The sequence below is a fragment of the Penicillium mononematosum genome, assembly GCF_028829835.1.
Source record: "Penicillium mononematosum strain IBT 11891 chromosome Unknown utg000005l:1.0-9366267.0:1.0-9372171.0, whole genome shotgun sequence".
NCBI lineage: Eukaryota > Fungi > Ascomycota > Eurotiomycetes > Eurotiales > Aspergillaceae > Penicillium > Penicillium mononematosum.
Window position 1 is genome coordinate 775,859 of NW_026643275.1, and position 14,286 is coordinate 790,144.

Genomic DNA, 14,286 nt, shown 5'->3' on the forward strand with positions numbered 1-14,286 from the left:
GCATTTTCTATGTCCAACCTGAGATTGGGACTTGTATTCCCCAGCCCATGGTTCCTTTTCAAAACCTCATCATCACCAACCGAAGATCTCGGCAACACTGAGAGTACTCCAACGCACACCGCCGACAGCAAAGACCATCAAGACGACATCCACAACAGCCAGCACCACCGAGCCCATCATGAAGCGAGGGCTGAAGATGCGGTAGAGCATGAGATGGCGGCGGAGATGGCCGGCCCACATAGTCGTGGCGAGATTAATAGTCGCCAAGTAGATGATATGGGTTCCAGCGGCCTGTACGACATCGGAGAGGATGCGTGTGGCGGGGTTCTTGTTCGGGTTGGAAGCGGGGACACGGTCGTGAGTCTGGAGGGGTCGTTTCCAGAGGACGGTGAGGGGGACGGCGATGGCAGCCAGGATCTGGGCGCCGAAAGTATTGAGGATGACGAGGAGTGGGGACCAGGGGTATTGGATTGTTGTGAGGGGGATGAAGGCTGTTTCCCACTGGATGCTGGAGAGGGTGGCCTGGTGGCCTGTTTTGAAGTAGTAGAAAGAACCGAGGACGCCGAGTATGACGGGGCCGATGGAAGAGTTTGACATGGTTAGGCTGTTTGTGTCGAGGATTTCGAGGAGAGAGAGGATTTGCCAGAGGAGGAGGGCGATGGCGCCTTGGCCCATTGGCTTCTGCATGAGTATGACGGCGAGGGCGAAGTTGATGAGTACGAAGCAGAAGTGGGTTCCGTAGATGTTGCCGAAGCCGAGGATTGTGACTTTTGTCCGTGGGCCTTGTTGCTGGCCGGCGACTATAGGGGCCGGTGGGCTGCTGGGATCTTCGGTGGGTTTGCTCACGTTGATGGTGATGCAAGGCTTGGAGTAGAAGTATGCTGCAGTGCCTGCTGCGAACGCAAGGGCGAGGACGAACTGGGCTAGGAAGACACGAACGAACTTCAGGGTTTCCTCGCTTACGGGTAGCCACTCGCCGTCGTCGGCGCCTTCGAGAACCCAGAATAGGGAGGTGACGAAGAGACCGAAGCGGAAGGCAAAGCCGATCCATAGCGATGCCGTGCCTTCATAGGACTTGGAGCCGGCGTAGAAGGAGCGCACGACGCTGGGCAGGAAGAGAGTGACCAGGAAAGGAATGGTAAGCTGCCAGGGAGCGGAGGTGGAAGAAGTCGATGAAGCATAGTACGTGGAGCGGCAGAAGGGCATCTGTTCTTCACGGCAGAGGCGAGAGAAAGATGCGATTCGGCCTAGGATCACGAACAGAACAGAGTGGTATACACCTAAGACGCGGTCCGTGGTCTGCTTCTGCCGCATGGAGGAGACACCTGCGCACACGCCAAATGTAGTGAGGAAGAAAAGAAGAATTTCGTCTTCCCAGATAGTGTACGAGTTCGACGCAAATCCAACAGACTGTGAAACGGTGAAGAAAAACGCAAGCCATCCCCACATGCCGTTTGGAAGGGGCAGGGTCATGTTAGGCTTCTTGATGATAGCCGGCGTGGCCCCGAGGATGCTTCCAGCGGCAGCCAGCAGCACGGCTCCATCGACCATCGACATCTCGGTCAGGCCGGTCAGGCCAAATGCAGAACCAGCCACGGCACCAACGCCAGCACCCACGCTTGCGAACTGAAGCAGGTCAGACGTGAGTTGGGTCCGATCTGTCTTCAAACCTCGTGCATAGATGATCAACAAGATAATACTAGCAAAGAGAATCACAACACCTTGAATCATGCTTGGCACATCGAACCGAGCCCACAATGCACGACAGATATCGAGAGTGTGACGTTGGTACTTGCGGAAAAGCTCATTGCTAGCGCGAGCAGCGGTAGATTTGGATGAGAAGCCCTTGGAAGCAGACTTCCACTCCTCTTCTGCAGCATTCCAAAGCAAAGCCGACTCTTCATCATCACCAGCACCTCTAGCAAGCGCATATTGGTGCTGGTATCGCTTGACCTGGGCTGCAGCCAACCGGTTGACAGTCGCCAGATTCGCCCAGTTGTTCCCACGTGCGCCAGCGAAAGCCTCTTCAATAGGTGAACCTAGGTTATTGAATGGGATGGGCATTCCAAGGAGCAAAGACAACGTCGGAACGAGGTCAATCTGAGGCACGAATCTGTCGCGCGCGAATTGGGGCGGGAGGAGCGTATCTTTGCTTGTGCGTCCGAAGATGCCGCGCTTGGAGTACATCCACAACGCGGCCTCAACCTCGTCATCAGACTCGCCGCCGTGGTCGCCCTTGATGTCCATTCCGTGATCCCCCATAACGACCAGAAGAGTCTCATCATCGAGCGCAGCAATGATGTCGCGAATAACGCGGTCCATTTCCTGGAGCTTGGATGCCATAGCAGCATGGTTAGGACCATATCGATGGCCTGCATGATCTACTCCAAGATAATGGCCAAAGATGACATCCCATTTCTTGCTGTTCTCTGGCTGGAGGAGCGGGAAGATATGCTCCGTGACGCCATTGTCGACGGTGTGCAAGTCCCAGACATTGAATGAGTCGTACGCATGTGTGAGATTGGTATCAAAATATCCCGGGAACAGTGCCTGCCAGGTATCATCACCGAGGTGAACCAAGTTCTTCCCGGCGCTATGCAACTGTGCGACAAGATTGTCCTCGTCGATGGCGGTTCCAGCGAAGTTGGAGCCTGCTTCCAGGAAAGTAGGCAGGGTTCCTGTGGTCAGGCCTTTCAGGCGGTTCAGAGTGGTCGTCGGGGGATCCGCGATGAATGGCAGAAGGAAGGCATTGGCAGGGTTTTGCACTGCGGTCTCGTAGAGGACAGGGATGTTGTTGTGGAAGAGGTGAACTGTGTCACTCTCTCCCTTCGGGGCGAATGGGACAGTGAAGTCATAGCGGAGTGCGTCGATTATGATGACAACGGCCTTGTCGAAGGTTTTCTCGTGCCAGCAGCCCTTCTGCTGTTTACTCCCCAGGGCTGTAGTTTGTGATTGGGCCAAAATGTCTTCGAAAGGCAGTATGTCGCATGATGATTTGTTCTCGAGGACCATGCGCGTGAGGAGAAAGCCTTTTGTGAACAGATAAATACCGGCGACATGCAAGAGTCTATCATTCATCCAACGTCAGTTCGATTTTATTTTTCAGCGCGTCAAGCCTGCAGTGGGCCTTGGACCTCAAGCTCTGCTAGGCTTGAAAAGGAACCACTCACAATATCCACGCCAGAACACCCATCACGCCAAAATGCTTGGCCTTGAACTCATTCTCAAGCTCCAGCGCCTTCAGACCATCTTGCTTCCGCTTGGACTGCCCGCCAGACGATTGGTCGGAGCTGCGGGGGGGTGGCAGCTAGAAGATCGCTTTTTGGGCCGCTGGGGTTTTGGCTAGTTCCCATAGGCCCTGCAGGTGGTGTGACTGCCATTTCCAACGTCTATTATATAGTCTCAGGTCGAGGTCGGGGGTAGCTGGCGCGCCAGGTCGCAGATCTGGCTGCTGGAGGCCGAAGGGGCACCGAAGGGACCGTGAGCGATGAACACGGTGTGTTTTTCAGAGGCAGGGAAGCCGAGAGCAAGCACAATTGAGCCGATTGAACCGGTTCAAGCGAGATCCATCGAAGTCGAAGAAAAAGTATAGGCGGGGGACGGAGGAGATTGCGGAGGTCTGTACCCCTTTCTGTGCTCTGTCGAACGGCTTCCCTATGTATCAAGAAGCTATATCATGCACATTGTTCAAAGGAGCAATGTATACAAAGCGCAATTAAGGAGAAAGCTGTTTCAGTAAAGAAATTCGAATTTCCCTGACAGTCGCGGAATCCACGGGTTGGGAACTCGGCATCGGCGTTTCTCATTGGCCGGCAGGCTGCGGATACACAACTACATATAAAGTACTCCATACACCCACTGACACTATGCACACAGAGAAAGAAAAAGAAGGGGGGGAAAAAAAAAGTCTTCTGAGGAAAGGATAGATTCCAGATTTGCCTAAATACGGCGAAACATAGGAGGACTAAGTACATACATTATCCAGCTGCCGAGTACCGGGTAAAAAAAGGCACATAAGAAGGTAAGTAAAATAGAGGGAGCCCCTAAAACATAAAAATGGGACCCCATAAAGGGGGACGAAGAAGAGAAACTCGAAAGCAGGAGTATTGTCACATGTATATCGGACCCTAGGAACGTATCAGGGACGAAAGAGACATGAGGAACCAGGCTTAAGAAATCAAACGCCAGAAAGCAGAGAAAAAATCGGCAGGCCCTCGCTATGAACGATCCAGCTTCGATGAATATTGGACTCCAAGCAGCGTGGAGTACCCAAGAGTCTGTCCAGAAACAGGGGGATCCGACGGTGTGCTTTGATGAGACCAAATGGAAACTGAAGGGCATATGTGCAAGCCATGTAGGCCAAATCAGGGAAGGAGGGGTATGTAAGAGGTAAAATCGCAAAAGATGTTTGCTAGGGTACTCGTCATGTTTTGATAAGTCGTCGAAGGTTGAAGAGAAATTGAGTGCTATGCGGGCGGGATACACGGTCGGTCAATTGGGCAGTCGGTTTGAAAACACGCCTTTAATGATATGTCTTCGTCTCCTCTTTCTCCTTCAACCCGCCCATCCGTTCAATGTCCAGGGACTGGAAGCGACCGGTATCAGTGCTTTGGTAGGGTGGAAGCTCTTCATGGCAGGGTTCCAAACCGATGCTGCCCGCATCACTGATTCGGACAACAACCATGCGGCCAGAGGTGCGTTTTCCGCTCGCATCTTCTTCCTCTGGGAAGGTAATGCGGATTTCTGGCACAGGGCTAGGTGGAGGGCTGTCGGAGTTTTCCATCAAGCTGCGTTTCTCATCATAGACAAGCACGGAGTCGGTCTTATTCGTGGAAATAGTCAAGCGGCGTCTGTTGGGAGCCTCTCCATTGTGGACTGGGAGTACGTTTTGGTTCCGGGACTGGCGCTTGCGACGGAGGATGAGCAGACCACCGACTAGGGCGAGGGAGAGCAGAACGAGAACCAGGAGAGCGATGAGTAGGTCGACCATGGTGTTCGAAAGTCCGCTGTCGCTGTCATCGCGAGCAACGATGCGGGGGAATAGGTTGTTCATCTTGTCGATTGTCGGTTGTCGACGGTTGGATTTTCAATACCGAGTTTGAGGACTGTATGATCGGAAATCGACAGATATGTATGTGATCGTCGATTTTGGATTCCAAGGAAGGTCACGGAATCAATCCGGCGAAGTAAACAGTCGAGCACGATGGAATGTGCGTGCAAATAATCGGTCACGGGATGATCGAAAAAAAAGGCGAAGAGTCGAAAACGAAAGTGAGTTAAAGAAAGAATGGACAGCAAGGTGAGCCGCTGAAAGAGTGAAGCTGGCACCTGCGAAGGAAAAGAATGGAGGGGATGGGGTGAGAATGAAAGGGAAAACAGAAAAGGGAGGAAGGGGAGAAGAGGAGAAGGTAAGCCTAGAACGCTTGCTATTGTTAGTGTAGGGCTAAGCTATTCAGAGCTTAGCGTTCTTCCTTGGGGTTGCTCGGGGCCTCTTGGCCACAAGGGTTGACCAATCACAGTCTTTCAGTGCCTGGAGAACGGGCCCTCTGGGGGCAATTGGCGCCCTCTCATTCGTCAGGCGGCTCCACTGAACTATGCCTGTTTATTTTGGTTCCCCTGAGGCCCACGCTCATAAACTCATAAACTCGCATAAATCTATGAAGTAGGTAGTGTGTTGTATGAACTAGTATGATAATCATATTATATTATAACTTCCAAGAGTAAATCTTTTTGTAAAAATATAGGGTCATAGCTAGGACTTATTCTGGTCGCACAAGTGTGAATCCCTCAGATTTGGGTTTACGGTAAAATAGAAGGATGCCTAATTGCCTACTCCGTATATGGTAACATGATTCGTGCTCTCTCGAGGCCATCCTCGTGCAAAAAAAAAAAGCAGGAAATGAGTGTTTCAAAAGTATGTGGAGGGAGATGAGATCATGCACCTGATCTTCGAGACATATAAACAAAGCCCTAGCACGCGTCAGCCCAACACAACAGTTAGTATTTGTAAATAGCAACAACTGTTTGTTGGGAATAAGCAAGAAGAAGCAAGGAACGATTGTTGAGTTTCAAAAGGTCGAATTATAGTATCATATGTGTGAAGTTGACTTCGTCGGTGGACTATACCGAGGTCTTCCTGAACAACAACCATGATTTACTATGTTGTACACCTTTTATAAACTTTCTTCATGAAACGATTACTATAATTAATATCTAATCCCATTCCCATTGGGTTAATCCAAAATAAAGTAATGTGTCAAGCTCCGATGTCTGCCTAGGTGGATATATATAAAGGCATCACATGCGGAGTAACAATATCACAATGCAATAGGCTATATTCAAAGAGACCATTTAAGTGGCAACAAGAGCCAGAGTAAGCATCCATACACCTCCAGGCCTGACATGCATACTATAGCCACTGTTTGCCACATGTTGGATGTATCAAACGCCTAAACTGCACGCATCCTTCCTGCCGCCGTCACATCGGGGACACAGCACGACGGCACGCGATTCCAGTGCCACAAATAAAGTGCTCAGTTCCACACAGCTTCTTAGTGTGTGGTATTTCGGTGTTTGGTGCACTCGATTAGTGGTAGGATGATGTTAGAAGAGCTAGTCCTTATAACGAGTGTCTGGCTGTGATCCTAGGGCGACAGCCCACAGACTGTGTTTGGGTATTTAGGGCACCTTTTAGGTCTTCTTCAGCTAATACTCCATACAGTATGTTGGTTGCAAAATATATTCCGATGAGTGGTTTCTACTTTAAGTTCTTATGTGTGGGCCTTTCTAAGATTGACTAGTGTGCTGACACATGAGAGATACAATGGAAGTTACCTACCTAGGGTACCTACCTAGGTAGGTAGGTATATACCGGGCTTGCGCGATATCAATTTAAGTCAACCTTGAAAGTCACCTCCCTCGGCTGATAGAAACTGCCCATCAAATTTAAATGCAGAGACATAGTATAGATGATCTAGTACAGATTTGATGCTCTAGAAATCTCACCCCGGCCATCTATCAATACTGCCAAGAACTGGCACTCGAGATCAAAAACACAACTAACACCACGTCATTATCAAAATTTGTCAACTGCACCGACTGACATGTCCTATGCTATCTTAGCATATGTACATGGTAGTGGTCAGACTATGCACCTTTTATGATGCGGTCAGGGGCCGCCAACACACAGTTCGATACCTCACATATCCGGAGAAATGATGATCTTAGGAAAAGCAATAGCCCAACACCCACTGGTAACACGGCCAACGCCTCATAGTCTCTGCAAGCCCGCGGTAATCACGCTCGGGGCCACTGACTGTGCCTAAGCCTACAGGAATTGGACGCAAGGCAGGCAATGCTCCTCAGAGATCAGATCTGGGGAAGGTTTCTGCGAGTAATGGCCTGACACTTGACCTGTGCAACCCCTGTGCAAGGATCCAGAGGTGAGTATCCTTGTCAGAGTCTCCCTTTGCCAGTCGATGTCTCGGCCTTTTTCCAATCTTGCCGGGAGGGATTACACCGCGATGACTGGACACCGCACGTTGACGGCAAATGTTCGCCAACTAGCACATGCTAGATGACGACCGTTCCTTTTTTTTTCCCTTCTGGGGTTTTATGGGTTTCTGACCCGGACAGTGAGTACCGATGTCTCGTCATTCAACTGCCACAATTTACCCACTGATCCAAGGGTCAGTGTGACGATGGACCGAAGCAAGGGGCTAGCCGAGTCTACGGAAGTCTACCCAGTCGAGAACCTTTTTCCGCGGATAATTCTTCTGGTTCTAGCACTCTTAGGGCCTGAAAGCGTATTTCTATCGCGCGCGAGACTATTGCAAAACACGCAGTTGGGATTTGACTTGGTCATTGATCTATTGAGAGTTAGAATCAAGGGATCGGGCAATACTAATCCCAACGCACGGCCACACGGGCGAAAAACGGACAGAACATCAACCAAAAAAAAAGAGGGGGAAAAAAAAAAAGGCCAAAGCACAAGAGCGAAACAAATCCCCCCCCTCGCACCATTGAGTTCCTGACCAGGCGGAGAAAGTAAGCCAACGAGAGAGACGCCTTGCCCTGGAATGGCAGGTAATGCGCAGGTAATCCACAGTTGGAAAAGTGGTCCTTGGCTCTTTCAAGAATGTTTCCGGATCCAACCGGACGTGATACGAGATATGTTTAAAGAGGATAAAGAGGGTTGTTGATCTAGCCCTACCTACATAGGTATAATAATCCAAGATCGGGTATAGGTCTATATGTATATATTAGAGTGTACCTTACTTGAGGTTAAGACTAAAGTGGGAGGGGCTTAGTGGGCCCCGATCGGACCTCCAGAAACCTTCAATCTTTAAGATAAGCTGTTGCCGAGAATTATACTAATGCTTCATTTAGTACTCCGTAGTAGGGTAGAACCTCGGCTTTGATGAATTCCTTTTTCCCGATTCTTTTTAGTGAGAAACTTTCTTCCCTATAGACATCACCGGCTCCATTCGGGAGTATGATCTGTCTTTATAGGGGTTCCATGGTCAACACAGATGCTAGGGAGTTCTCTTAGTGGAGTGGATAGGAACTTTTGACCGAAGTGCTAAATCTCCCCAATGGTGACTTCAGATTTGCTCGTTCACCCCCTATTACATGACCCATTCGGTACTGTTCCAGGGACTGTTTGTTAATGGGATAAGTTAGACCATGGGAGAAGATGTGACTTTTGTTCTAATAAGGCATAGAGAATGTATAGAGAGATAGAATTGTAATACAATATGTAATAGAAGTTAGAAAGATGTATTATACATTATATATTACCTATATATATGTTGTATATGATATATATTATATATTATATTATTATATAAAACAATATCCCGATGTAAAAACAAGACAAAGAGATGGGGTCAGGCTAAGAAAGAAGCGCCGGGAGGTAGATCGCGGTGACGGTCAGATACGTGCGCCATAAACAAATCGCTGAAAAGATACTTGGGTACTCAGCCAAACTCTAACCTAAACCCAAGTACCACTCTGTCCCATCTAGGATCGACCTCTTCATATGGTCATGGTATTACGCGGCAATACAGCGGCTGATCTCCCTGAGAATTCAATCCTCCATCTTGTTATCTATCCAATTGACTCTCTGTTCTGTTCTTTTTTTTCTTTTCTTTTCCCTTCTTCTCTTTTTTCGTGTGACTCTTCTTTTTTTATTAATTGTCTTCCTTTTATTTCAACCGTCTCCTCTTTTTATTTTCTTTTTGACATTTCCTTTTTTTTCCCCTTCATCACCGCCTCACCATCAGAACAGCCACACAGAAAAAAAAAACCCTTGGGCTGTCATGCTGGCGCCTGTGTGACAGCTGGACTACATTAATGCCGTGCCTTGTCTCTCGTCCACATTCCCTTCCATCAATCCTCTGAATCCCGGATTCTCATCCTTCTTGCGCGAGCGCATTCCATTATCCTCTCTTAGTTCCGCTACTCGAAAATCTTCCCCCCTCAGATATCCAAAACCATCCCTTGCCTACGCCAATCAATCTAGGGTCCCCCAACGTTCTGATTGCCATTCTCGGGGATCGCCTCTCCACAAGGCACATGAGGACGATCGACACACTGGGAGATTCCTGGAGCATGCACGGAGCAGAGTAACGTTGCGGCGCCTCCTCAATTCTGAACCTTCCGGCAACTTGCAACCCCACAGCTGCAGCAAACGAAAAGGGTGATAATAATCGTTCCAATTCTTTGTCACCTTGCATCTTCTATCGCTGTCAGGCTCGATCGACCTTCCTGCCACCTTCAGCATTTCTCGCCTCATTCAGAGCTCGTCGCTCTTCCTCCCTTCCCTCTCCCTTCCTCTCTTGCTCCTGTATAATCTGTACATGTCCTGGGTTCGCCGCTGAGCAATACAGAAGACAACGTTCGTTTTCTTCATTTCGCTCTTTCTTGTGATCCCTTCTATCCCCTCTTTTGGTGAGCCTTCCCTTTCAGACACTTGAACACCCTAGCTGCCCTTGTACCTGTCTCCAAACCCGACATCTCGATGCAACATTGCCCCAATATGGTTCGAACCCTGCTAACGCGCGCCCCTTCTCTTATCACAGTCTTATATTCCTTCGTGTACGCCGTCTCTGGTGCCTGGTGCCCGGTTGCAAATACTAGTCGACACAGCATCGGCCGATCGTCTCATCTCTGTGATTTATTACCACGAGACAACACTCCGAACCACAAATAATTGTCGCCGTTCGAGTACATATCGAATTACTGTTCTGCCGATCGGATATTTCCTGGGATGGCTTCTACCATGGCCGCAAATGCAACCAGCGTACACAACGTGAGTGGCACCGTGAATGTCGATCAGTGGAATGCGGATAATAACAGGGACTCTAGGCACGATCAAACCGGTCCAACATGAGTTCATCCGGGATGAACGACCGCAGCCGCGGATCACAAGGCAACAGTGTCGGTAAAGGTTTCGGTGCTAGTAAAGCTAGCTGGAAAAACAATATCTGGGGTGACTCCAACCTAGGAGGATTCGGAGATGGTGAGTGAATCGTCTCCCCATCACGAATTGAGCTATGCTGACCCAGCTTGTAGAGCAACACCTGAGCGAGACTGCATTCGAAGGCAAATCTGGATCGGGTTCCCTTCTCTCTACATCGGAGTCGGACGGCTGGTCGGGACGTGCCAACCTGCCATGGAGCACCGTCAACACCAACCCCTCCTTCCAGAATAGAGGTCTCGCAACATCCCCCACCCAGACTCGTGCGAATGACCGCAGTGCTCCTGCTATCAACGAAGCCAGTGATAGCTCGTACTTTGCCTTGCCCCGCACCACTGGCATCAGCACCAACGCTGGCGCCGCGAGCCACCGACCCTACCTCAACGCTGGGTCGGAGGGTGTGTCCCCCTCTGGAGAAGGCATCACCTTCGGTGGGTTTGCTGGTCGACGCCAGATGAACACGACCGGTCTGGGTGGCAGCCCTGTGGGAACGACTTTCCCTGTGAAGCCTGGCTTTGCGAACCCTCTCGATGGTGCAAGCGGAGATGGCATGGGTGCCTCAATGGGAATGGGGTCATTGGGATCTGGAATTGGCGAGCACGTCTCTCCGCCCCAGGGTCGCAGCGCACTATCGCACGCCTCTCACAACTCCGCTTCTTATACCACCCAACGCCCCGCTCACTCAGCTCATCCCTCCTTCTACTCTGACACTCACAGCATCGATGGCCGTTACAGCAGTGGGTCGATGGATCTTACCGCCGGGTTTAACAAGCTGCAGCTCAACGACGCTAACTACGCGTCGCAAGCGGCCCAAAGACCCTCGTTCGTTCCTCACGCCTCCTTTGATGGCACCTTCCAGCGTGGGAAGTATCAGAACAACGAAGATACCTACCAGGCACTTGGATACACCGCAGAGGCTGCACAGGAGATGCAGATTGCTTATGCGGCACGATCCAGAGCTGCGAACACCGGCTCCATCTCACCCTCGGACTATGCCCGCATAGATAGCCCAATATACACCGGCGTAGACGGGGCCGCCGCTCAGTACCGCAACGCAGGTGCAAATGAAAGCCAGGTGGCAGCCTTTGAGCGCAGGCTCCGAAATTTCCAGGAGCAGGAGCTTGCCCAAAATGCCTCGCGGATGCAGTACCCTCCTTACGATTTCCAAGCTTACCAGGCTTCTCGTTTGAATGCTATGTCCGGGTTCTACCCAGTAGGCCATCTTAGTGGCCTTGGTGCTGCTGCTCTGGTGTCCCGCACTCAGCGCGAGCACGACCCTACCCAGGTTGTCCGCAGCCCCCTCCTAGAGGAGTTCAGGGCCAACAGCAAGGGCAACAAGCGCTACGAGCTGAAGGACATCTACAACCATGTTGTCGAGTTCAGTGGTGACCAGCACGGCTCTCGCTTTATTCAACAGAAGCTTGAGACCGCGAACAGCGATGAGAAGGAGCAGGTGTTCCGTGAAATCCAGCCCAATTGTCTTCAGTTGATGACCGATGTCTTCGGTAACTACGTCGTCCAGAAGTTGTTCGAGCACGGCAACCAGACCCAGAAGAAGATACTCGCCAATCAGATGCGCGGCCATGTTTTGGCCCTGCCGACCCAGATGTATGGATGCCGAGTGGTCCAGAAGGCCCTGGAGCACATCCTGACTGACCAACAAGCTGCGATGGTCAAGGAACTAGAGAACCATGTCCTCAAGTGCGTTCGTGATCAGAATGGCAACCACGTCATCCAGAAGGCCATTGAGCGTGTTCCTTCGCAATACGTGCAGTTCATCATCAATGCCTTCCGCGGCCAGGTCAACAGACTCGCTGCCCATCCTTATGGCTGTCGTGTAATTCAAAGAATGCTTGAGCACTGTGAGGAGGTCGACCGCCAGTCCATTCTGGCCGAGCTTCATGCTTGCACCACCAATCTGATCCCGGACCAGTTTGGCAACTATGTCATCCAGCACGTTATTGAGAACGGTGACGAGAAGGACCGCACTCGCATGATCGACATTGTTATGGGACAGCTCCTCGCTTACTCCAAGCACAAGTTTGCTAGCAACGTCGTCGAAAAGAGCATTGAGTTCGGTGCGGAACATGAGCGTAATCACATCATCAGCACTCTAACCTCTACGAACGACCGCGGCGAGAGCCCTCTCCTTGGTCTCATGCGTGATCAGTATGGCAACTATGTCATCCGTAAGTTTTAATCCCTTTACTAGTTGTGTGTTATACTAACCCTCCAACAGAAAAAGTGCTGGGCCAATTGAAAGATGCCGAGCGTGAAGCCCTCATCGAGCAGATCAAGCCCCTTCTCAGCCAGCTGAAGAAGTTCAGCTATGGCAAGCAGATTGTTGCTATCGAGAAGCTCATTTTTGACCCCAACTCTCCTGCGACCGTCCCTCTGTCTCACACCACCTCTACCACTCCCCCTCATTCCCACAAGTCCTCTCCACAACCCGTCAAGCGTTCAATTCCCACTGAACAGCCCCGGGCTCCTTTCGTGGGTAACGCACCACCCACCCCTCCTCCGACGGATGCCCAGACCACCGTCGATACCACCCTCGAGTCGAAGGGCCTCGCTAAGAGCACAGTGACCTCGGTTTCGAGTCCCGAGACAGGCAACACCGGTGTTACCGTCCCGGTCGATGTCGCTAGTGCTCACTAATTCGTTGCACACTTTATCTTGCTCGCCCAACATAATCTTTCTAATCCTGATATGATCTGAGCCGAGTCACTTCTTGTTCTCTATCTAATATGGGGCGTATACATACAGGGGAATCAGGCGGGATATATGTTACCGACGTTTATGTGATTCTCCCCTACTTGACCATGGCTTTGACGGCGCAAAATGAGGGCCTCGAATGTTTTTATTTCTTTTTATTTCTTTGTTCTTTTCTTTTGTTGATCTCGATCTCGATCTCGGACCACCGACTTATTTCTTATCTTACCTTATTTGTTCTTGTTTCTTTCTTGACATGTTCATTTATTTTTACGATTGTGTTTGTGAATCACTGTCAATGCTTCTCGATATGAGATCCAGGTCCGAGAATCGATATGGCTCCGGCGTCTTTGTTCTGTCCACTTCTTTCATTTATTTTTATTTTGTCACGGGGTTAAGGGCTGTGATGGGGGAAAATATCGGCAACCGGCTCGGAAAGGGGGAACAGATTTGATCTTTCGCTCTTGATGATTTCCGAGCGCATATGCCATAGCATGGAGTCCCGGACCTTCCACATTCACATTGGGATCCAGCAGAAAATACCAGGAAAAGAATCAAATCAACCACTTTGCACAGCTTGTGCCATGGCATCTGCATGATCTACCCAGAACCACCTACTACTTATTTCTTTCACCTACACATTTCTTTCCGATATTATCTGGCCGAGTCAACATATTCCAAGTCACGGCCAGATTCCTGATCGCGGGGTCCACGGCTTTCCTTTCGCATCAAGGTGTTCTTGTCAAAGGTGTTCTTGCTTTTGTGCTTCTCGGTTAGCATGGACGATGCTACTTGGCTTGGGAGCTTGTTTTAGCTGCCGGCTCTCGTGGACATCGTGTTGCTTGTTTCCGGGTTGTCATGCTGTGTTGATACTTTCTCGTGGTTTTTCTTTCTTTCTCTTGCTACTGGCTGTATTATCAATGCATTATGACTTGACTTTATAACTTTGCTCTAGTATCATTGGGAATGATGTAGATTTGTACCAACTCGTTCATACAATCTAGCATAATCAGCGCCTCTAGCTGGAGACTCCGATGTAGAGTATCATAGTGCATAACAACCGTTTGGGCCTTAGCTAAATTATCCCAAACCGA

The 14,286-nt window shown here is 50.1% G+C and overlaps 3 protein-coding genes across 3 annotated transcripts; 1 reads left to right on the forward strand and 2 right to left on the reverse strand.

Moving 5' to 3' along the window:
• Positions 1–72: 72 nt before the first annotated feature.
• Positions 73–3,380, reverse strand: N7519_008424 (mannose-ethanolamine phosphotransferase GPI13; the record flags this gene model as incomplete). The annotated part of the gene is given in 3 exon segments (XM_057295200.1): positions 73–3,067; positions 3,171–3,265; positions 3,279–3,380. The coding sequence occupies 3 exon segments, from the start codon at positions 3,378–3,380 to the stop codon at positions 73–75; spliced, it is 3,192 nt and encodes a 1,063-aa protein (XP_057143082.1).
• Positions 3,381–4,522: 1,142 nt separating this feature from the next.
• On the reverse strand, positions 4,523–5,053 carry N7519_008425 (uncharacterized protein; the record flags this gene model as incomplete). Its single annotated transcript, XM_057295201.1, has 1 exon — positions 4,523–5,053. One exon carries the CDS (start codon positions 5,051–5,053, stop codon positions 4,523–4,525), a length of 531 nt encoding a protein of 176 aa, XP_057143083.1.
• Positions 5,054–10,270: 5,217 nt separating this feature from the next.
• On the forward strand, positions 10,271–13,138 carry N7519_008426 (mRNA-binding protein PUF3; the record flags this gene model as incomplete). Its single annotated transcript, XM_057295202.1, has 4 exons — positions 10,271–10,312; positions 10,369–10,522; positions 10,576–12,669; positions 12,720–13,138. The coding sequence occupies 4 exons, from the start codon at positions 10,271–10,273 to the stop codon at positions 13,136–13,138; spliced, it is 2,709 nt and encodes a 902-aa protein (XP_057143084.1).
• Between the last annotated feature and the right edge of the window lie 1,148 nt (positions 13,139–14,286).